The 26,487-nt window shown below is 55.1% G+C and overlaps 1 protein-coding gene across 14 annotated transcripts in view; it reads left to right on the top strand.

Annotated features, from left to right (window-relative positions):
• Positions 1 to 4,591: 4,591 nt before the first annotated feature.
• TPM3 (tropomyosin 3) overlaps positions 4,592 to 26,487 on the top strand; it is a 31,851-nt gene continuing 9,955 nt past the window's right edge. For 3 of the 14 annotated variants that reach the window (XM_030541853.1, XM_030541850.1, XM_030541849.1), the window contains exons 1-6: positions 4,593 to 4,810; positions 6,261 to 6,386; positions 23,034 to 23,167; positions 23,886 to 24,003; positions 24,259 to 24,329; positions 25,796 to 25,871. In XM_030541853.1, coding sequence (XP_030397713.1) covers positions 4,697 to 4,810; positions 6,261 to 6,386; positions 23,034 to 23,167; positions 23,886 to 24,003; positions 24,259 to 24,329; positions 25,796 to 25,871 — 639 coding nt within the window. In that variant the 5' untranslated portion in view covers positions 4,593 to 4,696. Of the gene's footprint in view, positions 4,811 to 6,260; positions 6,387 to 13,665; positions 13,834 to 23,033; positions 23,168 to 23,885; positions 24,004 to 24,258; positions 24,330 to 25,167; positions 25,244 to 25,795; positions 25,872 to 26,487 lie in introns of those variants that run through there. The other 11 variants (XM_030541855.1, XM_030541854.1, XM_030541860.1 and 8 more) reach the window with 8 other exon arrangements.

Below are 26,487 nucleotides of genomic sequence, written 5' to 3' on the forward strand. Positions count from 1 at the left end.
GGCTTCCTCAAGGAATGACCACACCCATGGCCAGGTTCCCTGACCAGTGACTCGGTGGCTGCCAGCTGCACCGGGGATGGCTTTGGCCTGCAGGGGACAGGACACAGGCTCTGACTAGGAATAATTTCCCAGGAGCCCAGTGCACTAGGGCAGGGGGCTGAGTGGGGGGTGCTGATGGGGCTCACGGCTCCCCAGAGGCATCCCAGGGACCCCTTGCCCTTCTGTAGTCCCCTCCCCATGGGGCTCTCAAGGTTCTGTACAAACAGCAACGAACAAGGCCACACAGCCCCTCGGTGAGGGGTTCAGGACCCTTAGCCCCATGGTACAGAAGGGGAAACTGAGGCATGGGGTGGGGAAGGGACTTGCCCATGAATGGAACAAGATCCAGGAGTCCTGACTCCCCCTCGCCCCACTGAACTCCGCTCCCCTCCCCCTAGGGAAGGAGCCAGCCCACGCGAGGGACTGCACAGGATGGAGCCAGTGGGGGAGGGGGCACGAGGAGGGGGGATGCTCCCCCCTGGTTCTACGCTGAGCCGGGACAGAGCCAGGGGAGCAGGCCCCAGACGCAGCTGGGCGGGACGGGGGTTGTTAACCCTCATGCTCTCCCTCTTCTCTTCCGCAGTGCGCCAGGGCCGGACCCTGCCCCTGCTGCTGGCTGATATGTTTGATATTAGGTTGTTTTATTGGAAAACCAACTAAATATCAAACATATTCTTCCGGCGCCAGGGCCGCTCAGCACCGCCCCGGAGCAGATGCCATCAGCTCTCTCCGCCTGCCTGGCTCGGCCTCCCAGCAAGCCCCACGCCTGGGGCCATCTGTGACACCGGCCTGGGGTGGGGGGCAGCTCCCCTCAGATCGGATCCGCCCTTCCCCCTCCTGTTGTTCCCTTCCCCCCCTTACAGCTGCCTCCCCTGTTGCTGCAATAAAGCTGTTTAAGATCCTCTCCCCATCAATGGCCATTGTTTCGCTTGGTGGAGAGGCCTCTCGCCTGCCCAGGGCCAAAGCAAACAGGAGGGCTGAGATCCCAGCATGGGGTAGGGCTGAGGGGGCCATGCACAGCCAGGACTTTGCCCAAGGAAACATGACACCTGTTAGTTGCAGCCCTCAGTCCTTTCTGAGCCAGACATGGGCCCTCTCCATGGGCACCAGTTCCGTGCTGCCCGGCTATGGGGCAGGGAGCAGCGCAGCCCCTGGGGCTCATCCCCACCGAGGGGCAATAGAACTGATGCCCCCATCCCTTGAGTCCAGTGTGCTGAGCTGAGCCCCCATCCCCGCGCACAGACAAAGCACCATCTCTCCTGGCCCTGCTGCCAAGAGGGGGTTGGGTTACCTGCCCCCCTCAGGCACCTGTCATCCATGGCACCCAAGGCCTAGGCTGGGGCATCGGGCTGGGCCCAGGCCCCTTCCCACCTCCTGGCTGGGCGGCTGGAATCTCCTGGCGGATGGTTGGGATGGCAGCGGTGTCATGCACGCGCCAGCTGTCAGCTTTCGGTTTCAGGAATGGAATGAACATGGCCCTGCGCCTGCCTCCCTCGCTGGGGGGTTGTTCTCCGAGGCGCCTGGAGTTTATTTCAAGCTCCGAAGTAGCGCGCTGCAGAAACAAAGGGTTGGGGGCCGGAGGTGCTCCATGCGGGCCGCTCACCTCGCCTGCCCCGTCCCCGGGCCAGGCCGTGTCCCCCACACACGCTGGTGATGCTGCCTGTGGCTCTGTGCTTCAGAGGCTACGTTGGCCTGATGGAGGCCCCATTTCTGGTCCTCTGTGGACAGGGCCTGGCCTGGCTCTGCTCAGGCATCAGGGATCCAGCTGCGCAAGAGGCAGCTTTTCGGATGCTCACCTCCTGGCTCACGCCCGTCACTGGGGAATCCACCCTCAGGCATGGGGGTTAGGGCCCCCTGAAGAGCCCAGAGCAGTAATGGGGGGGAAGCAGCGGAGATTTTGTCTGGGCAGAGCCCTCGCCCCCGGCTCCTGGCACCACCTCCCTAAAGCCACTGGACCTGCCTGTCCAGCACAGGCCCCCATGGAGAGCAGAGTGGCTCCCCCCGCCACACTGCCCCATCAGACACCTCTGTGCCACGTGTTGTGTGGGGCTGGGCCAGGCTCCGGGGCTCCCACTAAGTGCCCGGCTGCGCTGCAGCCCAAGACGTTCACAGTTTCTCTTTCCTGAGCTGGGCAGAGACAGCCCCGGATTTACTCCTGTCTCCCGCAGCATCTGCCTGTGTCAGCCTCCAGATCCGCTTGAGAGAGGCGTCCCCGCAGCAGCACTGGGCCAAGCACCCAGGAGAGGCGTGCACCCTGTCTGACCCCAGCCCGAAGCAGACCTTGCCCATCCGTCCCCAGCAGAGACCCCTGCTCTCAGGCCTGCCTGAGAGAGCCCTCTCCTATGTAATCCTAATACAGACCTTGTTACCTACCCCATCGAGCCTCCTCCCTCCCAGCTCCCCATCTGACTCCGCCATGCCCCCCATTCTTTCCTCTCTGAGGTTCCCCAGCTGTTCATGAACAGAGGAAGGTGCTTTGGGCCGAAACCTGGCAGTGGGGTACAGCCAGGGGCTTGGCCTACGGTTGGGACACTGCAAATCCTCCAGGAATGCAGATAAAACACAGGGGCCGAGGTTCCTCACGACCCCGGGCTTCAGACATCCCTGCCCCATCCGTCCCCCATGCGCATGGGGTGGTGGTGCAGAACGGGCGGGTGGGCAGGCATCACAGTACAGCAGAAGCAGCAAGACCGAGAGAGGGTGTTTTCCTGCTCAGGGCACAGGCTGCCCTCCAAGGCCAGCGCCAGGAGCTAAGGAGCGCACTGTCCGATGGGAGGTGGGGCCTGGCAGACTGTGGGCAGCAGAGACATGCTTCCCTGGACACCCGTTCCTGCCCATCAGCCTGCAGGGCTTGGAGCCCCCAGTGGCTCAGCCAGTCAGCCTGGGGGTACCATTCCTGTGCCCCCGTAGAGCATCTCCAGGCCCTTGCAGTGCAGGCTCCCCCTGCACACTTGTCTCACCTGCTGCCCTCCCCTGGGCCCTGGCAGTAGCTGCAGGCCACACCTGTGCCCCAGGGGCAGGTGCCATGAGTGGGTCCAGCCCCCTCTCTCCCCATCATGCGGGGGCCATGGGAGCTGCTTCCCAGTCGTGTCTCTCTCACACACACACACACACACAGAGCCCAGCATTGCAGCTAAGCCCAACCCTCTCAGTGGGGCTGCCTTCATGCTGTTGTCTTCCCCCTGCTTTGATCTTGGGGAGGTCAACACCTCGGTCATGGCGGGGCCAGTGCTAATGTCAGGCCTGAGCAGGCAGGGTTGTGCGGAGGGGCACCTGCTCCCAGGACTCAGCCGAAACCCGCTCAGGTCAGCCGGAGTGGTTCCCGCAGGCTTTGGCTCAGGCCCCACGGGGGCTTTGCGTGGGAGCTGCGCTGCCTGCAGAACTGGGAAGAGCCCGTGGGCAGTGAGTCTTCCCAGCTGCAGATTTCGCTATGAGGCTCCCTGCCCTTTTCCCCTGCAGGCCTCCCGGGAACTTCTCCCAAAAGGACCAGGACCAGGCCCCTTTGCCCCATCTCTATGAAGCTTGTGGAGTGGCTAGCTCCCCCCAGTGGGACAGGAATAGTGGGGTGAGCGTGGTGCAGCCCCACTGAGGGTGCACGAGAAGGCCCCATGGTGCCTTCCATCTGCAAAGGTCTTTATCTGGTAATGGGAGAATCCCCTGGAAAGCTGGCCAGGGTCAGACTCAGAGAGGGGAAGGGACTCACCTAGGGTCACAGAATTAGACACTTGTTCAGGAACAGAAACCAGGAGTCCTAGCTCCCTCCCTCCTCTAACCATTAGACTCCAATCCAGAGCTGGGAATAGAACCCAGGTGTCCTGGCTTCCAGCTCCCCCGCCCCCCTAACCACTAGCCTTCCCTCCCAGGCCTGGCTCCCAGTCTTCTGTTCAGACCCATAGGCTCTGCTGCCTGTAGAGAAGGCAGAAGGGTCCGTATTCACCCAGCAGCTCTCTCTGGGAGGGGAGCATGATCCCGCCTGGAATCAAGTACCAGTGCGGGGAACAGATCAGGGATAACGAGCCCTTCAGTCTCGCTGCCAAAGGTCTGACACAATCCCAGGGCTGGCAGTTGACCCTGGACACATGAAGGCTGGACCCAAGGTGTCAATGTCAGATAGCGTCAGCGAACGGCGTTACCCCCTGGAACAATGTCCCAAGGCCGGTGGGGGGGATTCTCCATCACGGCTGCGTTTGGACGCCGGATTGGCTGTTTTCCAAAGATTTGCCCTAGGAGTTGTGGGGGCAGGTCTCTGGCCTGGGCTAGCGTCTGGCCTTGGGATCTGTGACCCTTGGAAAAGCAGGGGATCCCCCCCATCACCCCCAGCCCACAGAGCTGCCTGTGCTTTTTATAACCATCTCCCAGCTGTCCCACAGGGGCCCAAATATGGCCCTGTCAATGAAGTCACTGAGCAGGCATCCCGCCAACCCCCACGCTCCCCAGGCGGGCGCTGAGACAATGGGGCCCTGTGGACAGACGTTTCGGGAGTGAGAGGAGGCAGCTCAGTCCAAGAAAGGCAAAGGCCCCGAGCCAGCTGTCAGGGGCGTATTGATAAAACCCTCGGCCAGGGCGGGGGCCAGGCACTCGGCAGCCCCAGCCCGACTCATCCCCACCTTGCTGCTAGTCCCCGCCAGCCAGAGGCGCCCCAGCCCCGCAAGTGAAGATGGAGGCCATCAAGAAGAAGATGCAGATGCTGAAGCTAGACAAGGAGAATGCCTTGGACCGGGCTGAGCAGGCAGAGGCTGAGCAGAAGCAAGCGGAGGAGAGGAGCAAACAGGTGGGAAAGAGGCAGACGCTGTCCCTAACCCACTCCTCTCCCCAGGGTTGGGGCAGGCTCCTGCCCCGGACAGAGACCTAGTAGCCTCTCGCCCCGCTCATGGCGGAGAGCGGCACTTACCCCCAGGAAAGGCAGCTTTCCCCAGGAGCCCAGTGGCTCCCCTTTGGAGAGACTCACTCCAACTCCTGGGGAGGCTCCTATTTCTCCGCCTGGGATGGGGCTCGTCCCGTATCTCCGGAGCAGGAGGACTGCTGCGTGTCGGCGTCCCTCAGGGGTGCAGAGCGGGACCTGCCCTCGGCTCCCCCAATCCTGGGCACAGACATGCAGGAGTTGAGTCTGTGGGTACAAGTGCCACTAGTCCTGGGGGGTGCAGCAGACCCGGGAGGGGACAGGTCCACAAACTGGGAATGCCCGTCATCTCCCGGACGCCTGGGCACACGCAGACACTGCTCTAGACACACTCATCCATACCCACGACACAGCCAGTCAGCCAGGCAAACACACACATGCCGGCTCGCAGCCAGATGCACTAGACACACAGGTACATGCACTGTCACGCACGGCGCTGGAGTCTGGGGGTCACAGGGAACTTAGAGCCGCGTACCAGATGCACTAGACACACAGGTACATGCACTGCCACGCACGGCGCTGGAGTCCTGGGGGTCACAGGGAACTTAGAGCCACGTACCAGATGCACTAGACACACAGGTACATGCACTGCCACGCACGGCGCTGGAGTCCTGGGGGGTCACTGGGAACTTAGAGCCGCGTACCAGATGCAATAGACACACAGGTACATGCACTGCCACGCACGGCGCTGGAGTCCTGGGGGGTCACTGGGAACTTAGAGCCGCGTACCAGATGCACTAGACACACAGGTACATGCACTGCCACGCACGGCGCTGGAGTCCTGGGGGGTCACTGGGAACTTAGAGCTGTGTACCTGAGGGAAGAATGTGGTACGTGGCGTGTGTGCCACGCCCAGACACACGGCTTGGGTTTTGTGCCCAATATACAGCGTATGCACACACAGATTGTATGTCCTGAACACACCCACTCCATGGATTGTGTGCCCCATAAATACCACACTCACAAACTCACCCCCATAGATGGTGGGTCACACAAACACACATTGTGTGCCCAGTGCTGAAGCCTGCTCCACTTCCACAAGGGCAGCTTTCCTCTAGGCCTTTCACACACCGCCCAGCTGAGCCCTGCCTTTCCCCAGGAAGCAATGCAGCAGCAGCTCAGCTGTGGAGTCCAGAGTCGCAGCTAGAGGGATGGGAGATGGGTTTGCGATTTAGCAGAACCTGGGCTCTGACATCCTGCTGCAGCGCACCAGGGAGACGACTCAGGAGGGCAGCTCTGCAGGAGCCATTCAACTGGGGTGGCTGGGTAGGCAGCAGCTCCCAGGTGCCAGCTGTAACATGACGTCTCATGCTGTTGGCAGCTGGAGGATGAGCTGGCGGCCATGCAAAAGAAGCTGAAGGGGACGGAGGACGAGCTGGACAAATACTCAGAGGCCCTGAAAGATGCCCAGGAGAAGCTGGAGCTGGCTGAGAAGAAGGCAGCAGACGTACGTATGGCAGCGTCAGGCCCCACCACCTGCCGGGAGCACACACACAGTGACACACACGCGCACAGTGACACAGCCATGCATGGTGACACACGTCTGCATAACACATAGTCACACCCAGGAACAGGCCACACACACACACACACAGTCCCTCTCTGTCTCCTGCAGCCTGTAAAAGCAGCTGCTCTAACTTGAACTCCTCAGGCAGCAGAGCTGCTGCCATTAAGAGCAAACCACACCTCCCACAGCCCGGGCTTGGGCTCTGTCCGGCCATCCTGTGTTATGTTCTCTTCCTGTTTCTTTAGAGAAGAAACTAACCAGCATCAACGGAAGCAGTGCCTGGAGCCCCTGCCTCAGCAAGCAGCTCTCTGGGGTGAGAGGGAGCCCCAGGGCTGGGCACCGGAGGTCAGATCCGTCTCTCTGATACCACTGGGCTGGAGCCTCCCTGCTGGCTGAGCCGTGCTCTTCACAGGGCTGAAGTGAAGGGGGCAAAGGTGGCATTACTCTGTATGCTCCCCCAGTCCTGGGGCTGGCTGGGACCTCGTTTGTCCCTAGCATAACTTAGAGCAGCCTCAGGGCTTCTTTATCTAACACTCAGCTGCTGAGGGGCCATTCTGGTAGCCAGAGCTCAGTGGGGTACCCTGGCTGCATCTCCCTTCCCCATAACACGTGGGGGCACATAAGAACTACTACAGTCGCTTGATGCCATCCAAGGATTTCCTCAGGCCGGAGTCGGGTGCTGCCCCCACAATGGGACCTGGGCACGCGGCCTGACAGAAACCTGTCACTGGGTCTGTGTGTCAGCAGCATGCCAGTGCCGGGCTTACGCAGGCAGTATTAATAGTCTGCCCACGCACCTGTCTATTCAAGCAGAGCTTGGGTTTCAGGCTGACACATGAGATGAGCTAGCCCAGCGCTGCCCCTCCAGGCCTGGCATGCTCATGGGGAGCAGGATGCTGCTTTGGTCTGCTCCGTTCATGCAGATGGGATTTTACCCATAGCCTCTGTGCTGCCCCCACCCCCCACCGCCCTGGGATGGAGCGAGAGGAATTAGTCACCCTCCCCTGTTAAAGGCCTTCCCTGCACTGGGAGCTTCAGCCGTGATCCAGCTGCTGGGACTGGGGCCAACAAGCATGGCTGCTGTTTCCACCAGTGGAGCTGTCCCGTCCGGGAAACCGTCCTAACCTGTGCCCCGGTGCAGATCTTGCTCTAAAGGGGTTTTATCCTGTCTACACTAGGGATCTGTGCCCACACAGCTGTACCAGGGCTGGAACAGGAGCAAACCCCAGGGCAGGCCAGACCTCAGACACCTGAGACAGACCCCATGCAGCTGCCCGAGGGTTCATTCCCAGCTAGAGAGTGAGGAAGGCTCTAGAGGAGAGAGTAAGGGCCAGACAAATGACTGGAGGTAGCACCACCACAGGGGAGAGGGAGAGCGAAGAAAAGGGGCAGGAGCAGCAGTGAATGTGTATGTGTGTGTGTGTGTGTGTGTGTGTGCACGCGCGCACGCACTTATGGGCCCATGCATGTCTGGGTGTGTGTGCAGGGTGCTTTATGTCTCTCTCCGCTGATCTCTGCTCAATTAAAGCACTTGAAGGTGATAATCAGAGAGGCGACAGATGGCAGGGAAGGCGGACGGCACACAGACCTATGCGGGATTTTCTCCTTAGCCCTGGTGGTCACTCCTGCCCAGAGGCTGAGCTGTCTGGCTCCAGGAATAAGGGTGCTTAAACACAGCCCTCGAGCACAGATCATCACCAGAGAACTGAGAAAGCGTGGCCAGAGCTGATCAGCATCCCACCCAAGCCTCCATCCCGCTGTGCACGAGGCAAACCGCATGGCTCGAGAGAGAAAGTGGACTCCAGTCTGAGTTCAGATTAGGGTTAGAGTCACCTCCAGGTCACCAGTCCAAATCCAGCCCAGTATGTTGGGGGCTGCTGGTCATTCAGGGGCCCCTCATCTCAGTCCAGGTCCTAGCAGATGGGTGCACACTTGTGGGTCTCAGCAGAGGCCAAGGATTGGATGGAGCTCGGAGCCTGAACTCCCCTCTCACCACTAGAGGTGGCAGGGCTGAGGCATGCAGGTGGGAGCCTGGGTGTGGGGAAGCTCGCAGTGTGCCCAGGGTGCCCTTCTCCTGTGGATAAAAGGCCTCTGATAGGGCACCTCTCACCAGCAGGAAATCCCTTTTGAAGAGACAATGGGTGTGTGGCACACATGGTGTGCACACAGAGTGAGTGAGTGTGCACAGGGTGTGAGAGGATGTGCAGCGTGTGAGGTGTACACAGGGCTGTGCAGTGTGCACAGGTGTGAGAGGATGGGCAGTGTGCACACAGAGTCAGTGGGTGTACCTGTATGTATGAGTGCATGGTGGTGCAGTGCACAGTCAAAATCAGCCACAGGAAGGGACGTCCCCTGCTCCCTGGGCTGGTCAGTGGTGCCCAGGGCAGCCCTGCGGCATGGTAGGGAAAGCAGCTGCAGAACTGTGACAATGTGGAGTCACAGACCGCACAGCCTGACCACAATGAGCAATGGGAGAGATAAGATATTTTCAGCTGCTGGGTTCTTCCGGCCCCTGCCGCTACACAGCCTCTTAGCCAGGGATCGGAGCTGTGCAGCCTGCCGTGGTGTGTGCACATCTCACCACTTTCACAGAGCAGCCAGGAAAGCAGGGCGGAAACCTGCTCTTGTGCTCCACGCCCTGGGCATGGATGCAAAGGGGCAGAAAGACCCTCCCAGGAAACAGTGCAGGAAGCACTGCCCAGTCTGCGTCCCCTGGGCAGAGGCCCAGGTGCAAGGGATTCTGGGGCAGGCCAGGGGAAGATGGAGGGCATGTCTGGGGTGCGAAAGGCAGTGGTTTGGATGATCCTGTGCCCCAGCGAGACTCTGCCTCTGCAATGGCCTATAGCGGCTGTTGGAACCAGGCTCCTGCAACTCCTGAACAGAGACGGTACAACCCCCTCCCCGAACTCCTGCTCCGAGGGCTGGATCAGGAGTGAATCTGGGCCTACCATCACAGCAACATCTAGTGCAGGGATCCAGATCATCATCCTTCCTGCTCCTTTGCAAGCCTAATACAGCTCCCTTTGGGGGAGCAGCTTCCCCGCAACCCATGCTGGGGAGTTCTGCGCAGGCAGAATTAGAGAGGAAACAGTGCCAGGCTGAGGGCTGTCAGGGTGGGGTGTGGCGTGTTTCCAGGGGGAGAGTTGATGGGCTGGGGGGATGCAGGGAGGTAGCTCTCAGGCAGCTCCCAGGTGAGCTGAGCTGCAGAGGAGAAGGCTCAGCCATGGTGTGAGGACGTGGCACTGAGGATGCTATTGCCATTGATGGGCGTAGAGAGAGAGCCTGTAGTTTGTAACTCAAGACAACGGGGGACAGATGTGGGCTGTGCGGCTCTGAGACCTGTGCCGGGATCCAAGCCAGCTACAACCTGCCTGTGACTTTAGGAATCCTTGTGTCCCCTGTGCTGTGGAAGGAGCCAGGCCCTGTGGAAACAAACACAGCATCGTCAGTCTGGGCTGGGGCAGGGTGGAAGCTCTGCAGCCCTCTCGCCAACAATAGCACTGCTATTGTTGGCCACAGTTTCCAGGAAAGCAATGGCACGAGTGGCATAGGGTTTCGCTCAGCGCCATCGTCCTCCCATCAATCATGGGGCTAAGGGCCTTCAGAGTCCCGCGCAGCTGCTGCATGGAATTAGAAGGGGATAAGCTGTTCAGATTCATCATCCACAAGGATTTGAGAGATGAAGGCGCTTTCACCACCTTTCTCTCTTCCCGCTGCCCGTGGTGGGAATGCGATGACCCATGGGAGAATGCCTGAGTTGAAACCAGGAGGAGAAAGTGTCCCCTGCCAATGGGAACCAGAAACGAATCCCCTGATAGTTGCTCAGCCCTGAGTGCAGCCTGGAGGTGCAGCTGGGTTCCCTAGGATAGTGTGAGTTAGGAATCAGTGCAAAGCCCTGCTGGTCAATCCGGCGCTGCTGGGAGATACAGGACAAAGAAGGCAGGGTGAGCTCAGAGCCCGCGGCTCTGAAGGCCAGTCTGGAGAGCCAGTTATTAAAGAGCAGCCTAGAGGGTTGGTAAAGCCCTTGGGGAGGGGCAGTCTGCAGAGCCAGAGCGCTGGTGCAATGGGCATGCAAACAGGAACACTTTGGCTCCACACCAGCCACAGCCTGGCCAGGGAAGTTTCTTCAACCCCTGTGGCTTTGCTCAGTGCTTCCTCCTTTAGGCCCCGAGTCTGCCAGGTATTTAAGGATGTGAGTAATCCCAGTGTATTACGTCCGTGCTTAAAGTTTGGCTCATGCTTAAAGACCTTTCTGAATCGAGGCATCTCTGGTCAGTGGGTTTTCTCTCCTCTCCATCTCACCCTCTTTCGTTCCCCTTTCCCCAAGCCCCCCTTTCCAGTTCCCTCTTGCTATAGTTTTCGAGGCTCTCCAGGTTCTCAGGGGCTTGGCCTCACCACGCACAGTCAATTCAAGTCTGGGCCTCCTTACACAGGCAAATCTCTCCATTGGGTCAGTAGGGATTTTCTCCAAGTATGGATGGGGTAAAGCGCTCAGGACTCGGACCACGCGAAGTACGGCTAAGGACAAAATGCCTGTTTTACCCAGCAGAAAAAGGCACTTTCCCTCAAGTCCATCTACACACTGAAGTTGCACTGGATTAATTTCAGTCAGATTGAAAACCAGTATAGTTAAACCTCTGTGTAGACACACTCATATCGGTTTAAAGCTGGTTGTAATGGCTTTGCTTGCACCTGTACATTTCCCAGTGCGAGCTGAACCAATATCTGCTGGGTTGTAATCGATTTAAGCTGGTCCATGCACAGATACCTAAATCGTTGTGAAATCAGACCAGTGCAGCTTTGTGTGGAGAGCAGGCCTTGGCTGGGGAGTCAGGTATATTTCAAGCTTCCCTGCCTGACACTGTGTGTGGCAAGCATGTCTGACCTGTGGCTGCTCTGGCCACAGCAGGGGCGGAGCATGGCTTCTTGAACCTGTGCCAAAGCTTCCACACACATGAGGGAAGGCTGCAACCTGTGACTTCATTAGACGGTCATAGCACACTGACTGAGGAACAGAAATAGTGCCACGGAAGAGATGTGCAGCCCTTTGCTAGCGCCAATCATGCAGCAGTTGCAGTGGCAGACTGGCTGGAGCTGAAGTGCAAATTGTGTTTCTGTTGTAAAGCTCTACAGGAACAGTGCAATAGTGCAAATTGTGCGTAACTGGGGTTATCATCATGAGTAAAAACAAAGGTGAACTTCAGTTAGGCTGCAAATAAGCAGCAACTCAGCAACCTCTCCAGGGACTCTGCCAAGTTCACAGCACTGGAAAGCTGTTTAAAGCGTTCTGCATCATCTAGCGAACAGGGCTAGAGGTGTGGGGGGAATATTCAGTGCTAGCTAAAACTAGTGGGCTTCCAGGTATGTCTATGGGGAAAACCCTGCAGCACGTTAAAGCCCAGGACCCACTGGTAAGAGTGAGTTACTGTGAAAAAATGTAACCCTGGAAAGGGAAGAAGCTGTCTCAAGGGAGTGGTTGTGTGCTATGGAGCCTCCCATGCAGCCCAGGTCCTAAGTGACCATGGTCTGATTCTTAGCTAGTGTAAGTTGTCATAACTTCACTGGGCTGCTGAGAATTTTGCCAACTCCAAGTATTAAAAAATAATTAATCAAGCCTCAAAAATCAGAAGGTTGGCGTAAAAGCCATGGGATAGTGAAAGTGATATTCTGAGCTCTTTTTATTGGGATTCATACTTGTAAACTTTTATCCAAATCCAAGGGCTAGAAGCAATGAAAGCTGAGGGTCCCATCTAATCACATGACACTGGGAGTCGGGGCTTTATGGAAAACACTGAACATCATGAGACTTGCAGTACAATTGTGGGAGCTGGCCTCATAACTCAGTCCCAATGTAATGGCTGCTCAGGAGCCTGGGTGAAATGAGGTGGCCACCTCAGCCCATTTCATAGTGGACATGTCTCCTCCGGTGTCACAGACAGTGCTAACTGCCACACAGGTTGGCAGCCTCCGAAAGAGGCCAAGGACTGAATGAGTGAAGGAATCTGAACTCTTCTCACTCCGTGAAGAAGGGGGACAGATTCTTGACCTTGCTAAGCACCTATTTTGCTTCCTGCCTGCTTGTAATCTCCTATTCTTCCTTCCCCACTGCACCTAGCACAGGGGGCAGAGAAGGGCAGACGGGGGAGTGTTCAATGCACATCAGTAATCCCCAGCTGACATATGGTCCTTTGGGGACTACAGTCGTCTGGCACAGTTTAGTACAGCCCCAGAGGTGCTGTAACCTACATCTAGTGGTGTGGATGGGCAGTGTCAGGGAGCTATAACTCACTCTCTGATAGCTCTGCTCTCTAAAGTGCCCAGCAGAAAATCTGGGCTGGGGCCGGGAGTCCTTCTAGGTCAGGGGCAGAGTCCCAGAATAAAGGCAGTAGGTTTCCAGGAGGCTGATCAGGCACTTCTCCCTAAAGCTAAAGATATTTCGAAATGAAAAATGTGCCACTGGGTATTAACTCAGTTATTTTAATTAACCCGGACAAAATGCTGGCCGGAGCCTGAGCAATGCTATTATGCTGGGGGAGGAAAATGGGAGAGGAGGGAGCCATGCGTGGGGTGATCTCAGCTGAGTGGAATGTCTAGCTGCACCCTGAAGGCTTGTGCTGTTGTTCTGGGAGGTGAAGATCATGAATTATAGTCTCCATGCCCGTGTATGTACATGGTCTCCTGGGCCTGGGGTCTGTGGGGATGGACGGGTGACTCCTGGGTGCAGGTAGGTCCGGGATGATCCCAAGCCCGGGACATTGGCCAGCTGGCCCAGGGGCTGAGCCCCCTGCTCCTGCGGGGGTGACGGTCAGTGTGCAGTTTGCGGGTCCCAGGCCTGTAGCAGCTGCAAGGAGTCGCGGGGGGCGGGGAGGGGTCACCGGGGGCTGGGACCCTGGGACTCGGGGGCCCCAGCAGGGCTCTGGGCTCCTCTGGGGGTGGGGGTGAACCTCAGACTTTGGGGGCCACGGGGCGGTGATTTCGGGGGGCCCTTGTGACTTTGGGGTGTCACTGGGACCGGGGCCGGCGCGGGGGGGACCCTTCTGACTTTGGGGGTGGGGCCTGCGCAGAGTGAGGGAGGGAGGCGCTCCCGCGCAGGCGCTGCTTGTAACCATGGCAACCCTTGAGCGGGCGGGCGCGGCAGACTCCATCCGGGTCCTCCCGCGCCAGGCCGGAAGTGACGTCACTTCCCGGGGCGCGGGAGGGGCGAGTTCCGGTATTTCAGGGCGGGGCGGGCGCGCGGGCGGCTGCAGTCGGAGCCATGGCCGGGGTAACCACCATCGAGGCGGTGAAGCGCAAGATCCAGGTGCTGCAGCAGCAGGCGGACGACGCGGAGGAGCGGGCGGACCGTCTGCAGCGCGAGGTGGAGGCCGAGCGCCGCAACCGCGAGCAGGTAGCGCCGCGCTGGGGGGCCCGGGCGGGGCTGGGCCGCAGCTCCCGGGCGAGGGGCCTTCCTGGGGTGGGGGGTCACTCGGCCCGGAGAGGCGGGGGCCGGGCCGGCGAGCCGTGGGGGTGGGGACTGGGCGCGGGGGTCACGGCCCGTGAGGGGGGCGGTCACCCGGCCGGCGGGGGGGGACCTGGGCTCGCTAGGGCTGAGCCCGCGGGTGGGGGGGTGTCACTGAGCCCGGAGGAGCGGGGGCCGGGCCGGCGAGCCGTGGGGATGGGTTACCGGCCCGGCCGGCGGGGTGGGGACTGGGCTCGCTAGGGCTGAGCGCAGGGGGCGGAGAGGGGGTGTCACTGAGCCCGGGGGGCCGGGCTGGCGAGCCGTGGGGATGGGTTACCGGCCCGGCCGGCGGGGGGGGGACTGGGCTCGCTAGGGCTGAGCGCAGGGGGCGGAGAGGGGGTGTCACTGAGCCCGGAGGGCTGGGCCGGCCGTGGGGATGGGTTACCGGCCCGGCCGGCGGGGTGGGGCCGCGTCTCTTCCGCTCCCTGCTCAGGAAATGAGGCAGCAAGTTTGGCTCCGCGGAAACGCTCCCTCCCCGTGTGTGCGGGGCGGTGGGGGGCTGGCCCGTGCTCCAGGGTGTGCAGCCTGGTCTGGGCCCAGGCTCATCGTGGGCCTGGGAGCCTGGGAAGGGGTGGCGCTGCGGGCTGGGTTCCCCGTGGGTGAGGAGTGGGGTCATGCTGGGGTGTTCTCCTCTGCATTGTGCTGCCCATGTGCTGTCCCAGCTCCAGAGGACTCAGTTTAGGGGATGGGAACGTTGGCGATGTGTCCTTGCATCATGCAGTGCTGGGCATCGCTATTCCTCCTTGCGAGCTGGAGTTACGGTAGTTGGTTGTGAGCGCTGCTTCCTCTCCTGGGTGTGGTGGCATCTGGTGCGCTCCTTGCATAGAGGTTAGGCAGCCAGCCTGTAACTGCTGTGCATGTGCTGCTGTAGGATGGAGGTTCAGGGAGGCTCCTGATTACTCAAGAGGACCCTCCCTACTAAGCCGTTCATTATTTATTTGAGCTAAAGCACTTCTAGTGCAGCAGTTACTGTGTTGTGAATGCCAAGCACCTACATACTATGCTGATGGGTGTTAAAACAATCTGGGTGTTTTCTTTAGCTGTGGCTGAAGTCTAAAGCTGTTGGGGTGGCCCTGTCAGGCACCTTTGCCAGTTCTGTGACACTAGTGTGAGGCAGGCAGACTTGGCATTTCAGGCCCACTTCTGTAAAAGATTACAAGCTGTGCGCGCCCTGAGTGTACAGTTGGCTTATGGAGAAGTTTTGTGCTTTCAGTCTGAAGCAACCACTCAGCAACTTGAGCTCAAGAAATAACTCTGCTGCTCTGCTCAGCAGTGGGTTTGTGGTCAGAAAAAGATCTGACTTTGGAAAATGGGAAGCCACTTACTGTGCTGCAGCCAAAGCTCTGTGTTTCAGGCTTGTTGGAAGCTTGTTCTAGGGCTGAACACATCATGGCTTGATATTTCAAGGAAGTGAGCACATACGGAAGCACTATGTCCTATGGTACTCAGTCTTCAGACTGGTTTTGTTACTGTGCCCTCTGGCTTTGTGAGCGTGCCCTGAAAGCAGATGAAGAGGCTAGTCTCTGCTCAAGATGTAATTTTCTAGTGGTGCTGCTCCAGTAACCTTTGACAGGCTGAAATTGTGGCTTTGCTAGGGATTGGTTTGTCACTGGTCAACCCAGGTCAACCTTATTCTCACTGGATCTGTAGATGGTGGCTGGTTCTAACAAATCAGAACAGTGCCTTGAATACTAGTTGTGCCAACCTGGCTCCTGGAGGCTTTTAACTTCTTATCTTTGCATATAGCTAAAATAAAAGCCTTGCTGTTTAGTAACTTTCTTGCCTTGGTAATAACAAGGGGATATATTAGATCCAGAAGTAGCCTTTATAAGCCAGCTCATTGCGGTGAACTCTCTGACCATTGGCATACATGCTAAACATGGCAGAAGCTAATACTAATTTAGCAAATTTGATCACTGCCTAAATCCTAGAATGGTGTATGGGAAGGGATCTTGAACCACCAAAAAATCTAGTTTACTTGTGGGATTCTAGCCAAGTAGGCTAAGCTCTATGCCACCCATCCTCAAATGTACATGGGGAACCCTTCCTACCTGCAGAAAGGTAGGATCTGTTCACCTCCACTGAAGGACTAGTTTGACAAAGCTTGGAGGAAGGGCTGTGGCAGTCTGAACAATGCCATACCCTGAATACTTTCATTCTGCCAGGCATATGCATGCTGGGAAGTGGCACTAAAGTTTAGTGTTGGCTGCTAAAACTTTCTGGAGGACACTCCAGGTAGAGTAAAGATGCCAAGGAACACCCCCAATTCTCCTCTGGTAGAACAAGCAGCTGTGTAAATCTCCATGCCTGGCTAGTGGGGCTAGGCAGTTTCTTATAAAGTCTTTACTGTTATTGGAACACTCCTGGCTCACTAACTGGTATGAGGGGCAGAGGGCTTCACACCTAAACAGAGGGAGTGGCTGTGCCTGCCACTGAGTCTGTATCACTTAAATCACTTCTGTGTTCATCTTCTCCGGCTGCACTGGAACTAGCTGTTGGAGGGGTGTGGTCCTGCAGATGCACTCTCCTCAGATGGGTATCAGATTATCTTGCTTCTGGTCAGACATGTAGTGTCAGGTCTGCACAAGCTCCTTGTGGCCCCTGGCTGACCTATGGGTGCAACTTGCATGTTGCAATAGTGTAACAAGCAGCAGTTGTATTCTCTCCAGTACTGTGTGCTGTAGACTTCCCCCATCCAAAGATAGCAATAGGAATGTGCAGATTGTAGGTCAGTGTTTTTTGCTCAATTACTAGGTCTTTAGAAAGACAGGCTTGATAGATTCCTGTGCAGGCAGGTAAAGATTTTTACAGAGCAGCATTTTAAGACTTCCTTTAGATTTTGAGCCTACTTAGTCCCAGAGATCTGGTCCCATCTTCCCTTTCTGAGACTGCCTCTTTTGCCTTCCTCCTTTGTTTCCCAGTCTCTGTTTGAAGAGGCGTGTAGTTTATTTGAAGAGGTGTGTAGTTAGCACTGCCTGTTCACATTCCAGGTTGTTCCTTGCTGAAAGGCTGCCGGTATCTACAGCAGTGCTGCACTGGACACTCCCACTAATCTGAGGTGATACTTAGAATACAGATTATTTTTTTGCTCACTGTACATTTGACTTGTTATCATGGGGCATTAGTGACTCAGATTGGGTATTCTGGCAACTTAGGGTAGGTTACTTTCTCTCAGGAAGCTGTAGTGATTGGCTAAGAAATCCACCAATTTATCTGGCATGACTCAGATCTATACAGTAACACTCAAGTTAAGTCTGGGCCTGTTTGAACATCTGTGTAAACTTAGTCTGGGTTTTTTATAAATTCCAGCATTACCTCAGCACACAACTATTTGGAAACTGCTGCTCCAAAATGGTGTCTGTCAACTCCTTGCCTTAGCTTTCTTCTCTCTGAACTGGAGCTGGCATGGATCACTCAGCCAGGTGGCTTTCTGGACACAGCTTACCTGGCCAGGGAAACTCTTCTGGCTCCATCTAAGGAGATTGAGCTTGGGGATATCCTGGATCATAGGGGTATTTATGACAGAAGGAATAGCTTCTGAGGAAGGGTGGGTTCTAATCCAGTGTGTCATACTGGAGTTTGATTTGTGTTTGTTGTGTTTCAGTCACTGCTTCCCTGATTTATTGGTGTGCAGTGGTGAGTAGGCTTCTCTGGGTTACCTCTGTTGCCCTTTCACTGAAACTTTCTTTGGGCAGGGTCCTGAGACTCTACACTGGAGAACAAAGTAATGCCTCGTGCTTGCCCCAAGATAACCATAGCCTTCTCCCAGCTCCTCAGATACAATTCCCTTGGAATCTAAACATGCTGACAGTGTAAATAACTAACTGGAGCTGTGGAAAGGATTATCCAACAGGCAGTTGATAGATTTTTCCTTTACTCACCTCCTGAGAGTCTGGCAGCACTAGCTTATTATTCAGAGACATTGACTTGAAATGGTTTGGTGCTTGAGCTGTGATCGGTTCTCATCAGTCTTGCATCTCATGTCTCTGGTCTCTGACTCCATCCTGACCATAAAAGGGAAGGGGGGGGAGAGCTCCTCCTTGTTGGCTCGCTCAGTGCTCTAAGACAAAAGGGGCAAGTGGTTCTTGGCATGAACTGACTGAAGTGATATCACATGTGATGCTGCCAGTGTGGGGACTCTGTGGAAAGCTCCCAGACTTTCCATCCTGCTCAAATACTGACTTAATCAGAAAAACTGCATTGTTCAGTGCGTGGTGCTCTTGAATACTGGAGTCCTTGTTATGAAGGTACTCAAGGCAGGGTTGGGTATGGACACTGGTCTGGAATTGCTAGAACAGGGGCAGGAAGAAGCAGCCACATCACGGTCTTAGGGCAAGTTTACATTACAAAATTAAGCTGATATAACCTAGGGCTGGTCCACACTACCGGGGGGAAATCGATCTTAGATACGCAACTTCAGCTACGTGAAAAACATAGCTGAAGTCGAATATCTAAGATCGGATTACTCACCCGTCCACACCGTGCGGGATCGATGTTCGCGGCTCTCCCTGTCGATTCCGCAACTCTGTTGGGGTTGATGGAGTTCCGGAATCGACAGGAAGCGCGCTCGGGGATCGATATATTGCATCTAGATTAGACGTGATATACTGATCCCCGAGCAATCGATTTTAACCCGCCATACGGCAGGTAGTCTGGACATGGCCTTAGGTTGACATAACCACCACAGTAATTACATCACTTTTCCACGTCCACATGACATTCCTTGTGTCATGGGTGCATGTCCTCAACAGGAGTGCATACACCAATGTAACTGTTAATGTAGGGCATGGGGGGCAACTTGGGAAAGTGATGTAAGCAATGTGGTGTCTACACTGACACTGTCTCGACCTCAGTGCTATGTCTCTTGCAGAGGTGGCGTTAAGTTGGTGGGAGCTACATTATAGTCTAGACCAGGCCTTGAGCTAGCAAATACTCTGCCCTTGCAGCATATTCCATCGAGATGTTGAGGCCACTTTATCATGCAATCACACTGCAAGGCAGTGGAGTGTTAAGCACAGAGGGACATAGGACACCTATGGCAGTCAAACGCTTCTTACTAGACCACAGGTACTTTCTGGAAGAAGCACCCACAGTGCCATTTTATTTATGGGGAAACTGAGGCACAGGGAGGCTTGATGTGCTGGTGTAAGCAAGCCTAGAACCTTCATCTCCTGATGGCAAGCCTGGTGCCTGACCCACTGAACCACAGTGCCTTCTAGCTTACTGCCAAGGCGTCCTTTATTCCCCCAGAGCTAGTAAGGGATCATGTGACCCAGAAGAGGCAGTAGGGAGTTGTGCTACTGCTTGACCTGACGCCAGTGTAGGCATGTAATGGACTCTAAAGGTGGAGGGATTTCCCTGCCCTTCTACTCACTGGCCTCCCACTCACCTAAGCCACACTCAGAGTAAACAGTCTTCAGCTTGGCAAGGGGCTGCTTTCTTTGAACTACCAGACTATGCAGGATGGCTCCCCAAATGAGCTGAAATCAGTGGGAGCTGGGAGGGCCCTGCACTCCTCAGAATTGGGCTCCAAGTTCTTCATGCCTTATTCTGCGCATCCGTGGCTCTGAGCAGGTCAGCTCAAGTGTCAGGACTGTCAGACCTCTGTCCAAGCTGATTAGAAACCAGGCAGCTTGCTCGATGACTTTCCTGGGAGTGTAGGGATACTCTGATCCAGATAGCGTGGTTTGCCCATGAATGGAGAGGGGAGGGGAGGGGCTGGATCTGATGCACTGATTGTCTTGCTGGCTGTCACTGTGGCCTACTCCAGCAGGATCAATGCAGTGGCTTTGCTAGGTTTAAACTCAACAGCAGGATGACTAAAATGAGGAAGTTGGCCTTCAGGCCCAGAAGACAAACACCTAACTTGTGTGTGAATTTAAGGAGGTGCCCTGTTGACTGCAGTGCTGACTGCTTACCCGGGAGTCCAGGGGCTCCAATGTATATCTAGCAAGATGTACATCTGGAAAGATGCTGCAGTGGAATAAAATGAGGCCACTCCCAGGTCTTGGTTCTGCACTTTTTTGCAGCCTCATAAGGAATTCTTTTGTAATTGCAGTATGGTCATATTATAGCTAAGCCAGCAGTTGTCATAGAAACATGTATACTGCCACCCTGGCTTGTTGCAGCCCTGTGATAGTGTTTGTTCACATCTCTGGGTAGAGGCATAGATCTCTGGAGCTGCGGGTTGGACATAGGTGGTGTCTTCTGATCTTAAGCTGCTGCTAGCAGGGCTAAAGAATTCCCATACTAGTGCAAGGAGCCCTCTTGGCCGCTGGAGGGAAGGCCTACAGAGAGTGGCGGCTTGGTACAAGGTTCTAAATGCAAGTTCCTATACCCTGAGGATGGCAAAGTTGTCCATGTTCCCAGCTGGCTTGCGGTTGCCTTCCTCAGACTGCTGGCTGTCTGCCTGAGCTGCTGCTCATTCCGCAGGTGTGGAGTGACCTTAGGGGGTGCCCTTCTGCACAAGGTAACAGAACTGAGCAGGGTTTTGTTGCATTTACAAAGCTGTTGGGAATTTCATTCCCCTGTTGCTTGGGGTAAGCTGCAGGGAGCCCAAACGAGCACTGAAGGGTAGAAAGTGGAGCCCCCTTGCAGCAGCTGGGTGGCTGTGGGAGAGGGTAGAGAAGCAGTTCCACAGGGGCGAAGGAGCCACCTTCATACCACAGCTGGGCTGAGTCAAGTTTAAAACACCACATAACCAGAACCTGACAGCTAGGCTCTATTCCTGTCCCTCCCCCCTGTTTAGGGATGGCATCCTACCCCCTCCAGCTGCTCGGCATGTGAGGGCATGGGCCTTACCATTCTGGTGTTCCTCCGGCCTTGCTGGAGAGGAGAGTGCTCTCCTGTTGGTCTGATTGTCTCACTTTCCTCAGGCTGTGCGCTGATGGCAACTAGACCAGTTCTTGGCCAGCTCCTTTGCTTGAACTTTCCAGTTTTAATCCCCTTCCTCTCCTGAAACATAGGTGCTTGCTAGCTCCTCCAGGGCAGCCCTCTTCAGGCATCAGTTGTGCAAGATTCCACAGAAGAGGCTTGGGGGTCAACTTGCCTGGAAGTGCTCACCTAGGGAGGTCCCTTTCCCATGATGCACTCCTTGAACCCTGCCACTGGATGGTACTGGCCTCTCCCCTGCTCATCAGGGCACCATGCAGCTCTGTAATGGTCCAGCCAAGGAGGAGAGCTGAATGGCCTGTCTGAGCTTTTACTCCAAATATATCGAGCCCTGTTCTAATGCTGGCTGCTTTCCACTGCTCAGCTGGTACAGCACTGCTCCTCCCCCAGGCTCAAGCTGGCTCCCTTCAAAGCCTCATCAGCTTGCAGGCTGCTTTGTTACATGTGGTGCTTAGGGTCTTTCAAATGTAAAGGTCCTGCCAGGCTCCTTAGTGCTGCACTGAAGTGAGCTGCAGCTCCTTGGTGGCTCTTCCTCTCAGCACGACTTCTAAGGCCATGGCTACACTGGCGCTTTACAGCGCTGCAACTGGGGTGTGAAACCCCCCCCGAGCGCTGCAAGATACAGTGCTATAAAGCGCCAGTGTAATCAGTGCCGCAGCGCTGGGAGCGTGGCTCCCAGTGCTGCAAGCTACCCCGTAGAGGATGTGGAGTATGGGCAGTGCTGGGAGAGCTCTCTCCCACCTCGCACTTCAAAGCTCTGCCACAGCAGTGCTTTGACGTGCAAGTGTGGCCATACCCTAAGCTACTGGGAAGAAATCAGATTGCCCAAGGCAGATGGGGAGGGTTCTTATTACTGCCTTATGTGGCAAGCAGACATCCATAAGCTGTAGAGACCCTCCATGATTGGAGAGGGGAGGAATGGGCGTTGGCCCAGGGTACTAGTTCATCTGCAGCCTCAGGCTGGGTGTAATGTTCATAGGATACCTACCTGCGGTGTCACAGCAGCCCAGAAGGCATGTCTAGCACTAGAGGAATCAAAGCAACGTGCCTAGATTTGAGTGGAGATCCAATTCTCCCTGCTGACAGAGCAAAAGCTTAAGTGACCCCCTTTCCCAGGCTCCCAGTTGGCTTTTCACACCACAGACCTGGGTGACCATCTAATCTTGGATCATGAGCTATGGCCCAGCTGCAGTGCAGTGGCTGTTGATTCTCTAGCAATGGAAGGGTTTCCTGTCGTTGTAGTAAACCCACTTCCGAGGCAGCAAGGTGTTCAGTGGAGGAATTCTTCTGCCAGCCTAGCAGGATCTACAGTGGGGGTTAGGCTAGTCCAGCCAGCGTAGGGGGCATGAAACTGTTCACACTCTGAGTGCTGGAGCTAGCCTGACCCACGGCCTACAGGAAGACCAGGCCTAAAGCTTTTTATAGCTGCAGTGGCTCCTCACTAGCCCATATTGAGAGGCTGACTCTGAAACTAAAGGCTGCGTTGTTGCTATAGATGTAGAATTCCCTTCCCAAAGAACTGTTCTGGAGACAGGATATCCCCCAACTTACCCTCTAGCTCCAAATTCCTGCTAAACTACTGAGCAAAATCAAGTTGCTGTTGAGTTTCCAAGATGTCCTTGGAAACCTGTCTCGAGGCTGGCAGTGACACACTGGCTGGCCTAAGCACAGCAATCAGCCCGGGAAGTCTGGTGCTGCCCCTCATGGTCAGGGGATCCCAGAGCGCTGCTGTCTCCTCCAAACATGGTTCAGATAAACTTGCAGTTGCTGACTTGCTTGGAACTTTCCTCCAGCCACACTGAGTCACAGCTATGGCACTAGTTTCCTGTGTAAAACGGCTGGCTGCAGCCTTCATGGAATGATAGGCTGCTGTTGAGGATAAAGGGAGTAGTGTTGGCCTCTCAAAAGTTCTGGTTAACTGGAAACGCTCTGGCAGATCTACTATTTGTGCAGGCAGAGGTTAGTTGGGCAGGTACGTGTCAGAAGTCTGCTTGAGCTGAAATCCTAGTTCTCTGTGATATGCTGGGAACTTGTGTGGGGCAGCATCACTGCATGAAACTCCGCCTGTCAAAGATGTGGCACTGCTTTCCTTTTTCATCTCTGTCAATGGCAGAATGGAAAATTGATCCCAGGAGCCCTCCCTTATTGTAAGTGCTAGACCCACTGTAGACTAGCTCATGGTGTGATCAACTCTCTAGGCTGAGGCAGAAGTTGCATCCTTGAATCGCCGTATCCAGCTGGTAGAGGAGGAGTTGGACCGAGCCCAGGAGCGTCTTGCCACAGCTCTGCAGAAGTTGGAGGAGGCGGAGAAAGCTGCAGATGAGAGTGAAAGGTGAGCTGCATTACAGAAACAAGAGACTTCCTGCAGATACCACTCCTCTCTGATTCTACATAGATATTGCAGATGCATAGTGGAGACATGGGGGTGGGGAACAGCAATGGACATGGCTTAACCCACAGAATAGTCCTTCCTGCAGACTAAGGGAGATCAGCCTCTTGCCTCAGCACTTGCCATTTCTTTCTCTGTGTAGAAAAGAGGTTAACATTTTGGGTGGGGCTTTAGGCCATGTGTACATGAGTGAGCTTACAGCTGCACTGCTGTAAGGTTGCCTGTGTAGCTCTCTTTCCTGACAGGAGAGCTCTCTCCTCAACACATTATAGCTACTGCCACTTGGCGAGCTGTTTTTGTCAGCAGGAGAAGCTCTTCTGCCAACAGTGCTATGCATGCTGCCATTTATGCCAGCAAAACTGTTGCTTAAGGGATTGTATTTTTTACACCTGTGAGACACCAGTTTCGCTGACATAAGTGGTAGTGTAGACATGGCCTGACGCTCTCCAGAGATGTCCTAGTCTGAGTCAATGCTAGACTGAACTGGAACATTGCTGGATGAGGCTAAACTTCCTTGTGACCCCTAATACAAAGGTTAGGTATAAACCCCTGGCTGCTGTCAGCCCTGCATCAAGAACAGACTTTCATAACACTGTAGTGGGTAACATGGCAGTTCAAGGTCAGTTGTGTACATCACCTCACTTCCTCTTGTCTTGCGCAGAGGCATGAAAGTGATTGAAAACAGAGCCCTGAAGGATGAAGAGAAGATGGAACTGCAGGAGATCCAGCTCAAGGAGGCCAAACACATTGCAGAAGAGGCTGACAGGAAGTATGAGGAGGTGAGGCTCTCAAAGCTATCTCACCCCACTTGGCTTCACCCAGGTGCAAGTTAGCTCTCCTAATGGATCCTGATGTGGGAAGTGCTTTCCTGAGTGAGCACTAAGAGTTGGTGTTTCACCCAGCTGAGGTCATGCTGTCCTTTTTTTGTAAAAAACTGGTCAGCTGGGCTTCAGGCCAGCAGAGTCCATTGTGAGCTCCTTCCCAAAGAACGAAACTCTTGCCTCATCAACTATCTGTGGCTCTCTCTCCTCTAGGTTGCCCGGAAACTGGTGATCATTGAAGGAGACTTGGAGCGCACTGAGGAGAGGGCTGAGCTTGCAGAGTCGTGAGTGTTTTTGCTTTGGACCTCATCTGCATGATTCCCTCTGCATGGGAACTAATGTGACTGAAACTTCCCAAACCTTGTTAAACAAGGCCTGAAGTGTGGACTGAGGTTTAGCTCTTCTGCCAAAGGAGCTGTTACTCCCCTGATCTGTCTCACTTGTACCAGGAGAAAATGAACACTTGGTCTCTGATGTGGGAGCATGGAGTGTGATATACCTATCACAGAGTGTTTGCCTTGTAATGGAGATGCCCAACCTCTTTGCATGGAGTGACTTTGTACCAGCAGGATCAGAGGGTCCCTCTCAGTCTAGTTCATTTCACCAGCACTGCTCTGTTGGTCACTAGAGCAGCTGGGGTCTATTAGCTTATCTGGAAATTGCTGTGGCGCACTGAGGCAAATGCACAATGCACCCTACTGTAATTGCTAAGTCCCTCGGGACAGGGAATTAAAGCAGCACTGGTAGCCATGGAACATCAGTGCCTGAGTCTGATCTCGAACAAAGCATTGAGTTGCTGGATAACTTCTATCCAGAACATGCACAGAGATGCAATGTAAGGGCCTTTATTTCCTCAAGTGTGGCTGCTTTAATTGGTCTTTAAGGGGGAAGTCAGGGCCTTTCTGTTGCATCGTTTAGGCCTTGTATAACAGTCACTTGTATGCATGTACAGCAAGTACAGTTGTGCTTCCCACCCAGACGTGCATGTCGTGACCATGACTTCTTTGTGTTTTTCCCCTTCCCTCTTTTTTTGGCTTGGCTTTGTTTGTTTGTGATGTTGGTGCTCCTTTTGACCTTTGCCCCCTTGCCTGGCTTGTGCCATCATGTGATCATCCCTAACAGTCGTTGCCGGGAACTGGATGAGCAGATTCGATTGATGGACCAGAATGTGAAGTGTCTGGCTGTTGCTGAAGAAAAGGTACTAACCCTTCCCTTAAAGTGTCAAACAGGCCTTGTGGCCTCCTCCTCACACTCCTGCCCTCTGCTCCTTAATAGCATCTCTCCTTCATTTCTCACTTCTGGAATGCTCCATTCTCTCCTGCTGACTGGCAAACCTCCCTTTCTCTGAGCAGGTGGCAGCTGCAGCTGCCCCATAGCAGAACAGCTTCCCTCCCCACAGATTACTTACTAATGCTCTGTTTTTTACATGCAAGACTTTGGGTCCAGCATGAATCTGCATCCAGCTCTAGCTGCTCCATTTTAAGGCCTTGCTTTTGCTATAGTGTGTACAAGGCACTGAGGATAGGTGTCTAGTAATGCCTGTGTGGGTGTTCACTTCCTACAAAGCTGCCTGTAAACTCTCCTGACAGCCTGGAAGTGAAATCTCACCTGGTGTGGTCACATGAGATCTGTCTCCTAAAGAGCTCTCCAGTCTTCTCTGCACAAGGATTCACTTTTTTCATCTCTCTCCTGTGTTGTCTCCCTCCCACTTTTCTTTCCTTCTCTCCTGCCTTTTTTAAAACATCCACAGTAAATGTTCCGAGCTGGAGGAGGAGCTGAAGAATGTCACCAACAATCTCAAGTCTCTTGAGGCTCAGGCTGAGAAGGTAGGGCTGCCTTGCAAAGGGCCAGAAGCCTGCAGGCACTCCTGCATGGGCCTCCTGGCTAAACAGCACCCAGAGAGATGGGAACGCTCCCTGGTCTGTAGTACTTGTAATGGCCTTTGCATGAGGCCGAGTCCCTGGGAGCTGCAGACATGGGCATGCCAGTGGTTTGAAGTGCAGAGCTAGTAGTCATGCGTGTCAGTCTGACTCATTTGTCTCTAGACAAGGTGGGTGAGGTAATCTCCCATTGGACCAATGTCTGTTGGTGGATCTGTGCAGTGGTGGTCCTTGTCTTAAGCTGCTCCAAGGTTGGAGGGGAAGCATCACTTCCAACATGAGTGGAAGGCATTGGCTGCCTGGCTGTGAAGCAGACTTATTCATCCATGTGCCTAATGCTGCATGTCAGACACATGGTCTGGGGTTGGTTTCCTAACCACCTGCGTGTGAATTACTGTGCTGGGCCAGCCTCCCTGTGGCTGGCCCACTTAGTGCAGCATCTGCAGGCAGGAATGTTGTGTTGTGGTGCAAGAGTGAGCCCCCGACCTCCCCTCTGCAGCTGAGGTCTGGATTAGTGACTCTTGGACTTCAGGACCTATTTGTGGGAGGCAGTTAGTGGTGC

This window comes from Gopherus evgoodei, chromosome 24 (assembly GCF_007399415.2).
Source record: "Gopherus evgoodei ecotype Sinaloan lineage chromosome 24, rGopEvg1_v1.p, whole genome shotgun sequence".
NCBI lineage: Eukaryota > Metazoa > Chordata > Testudines > Testudinidae > Gopherus > Gopherus evgoodei.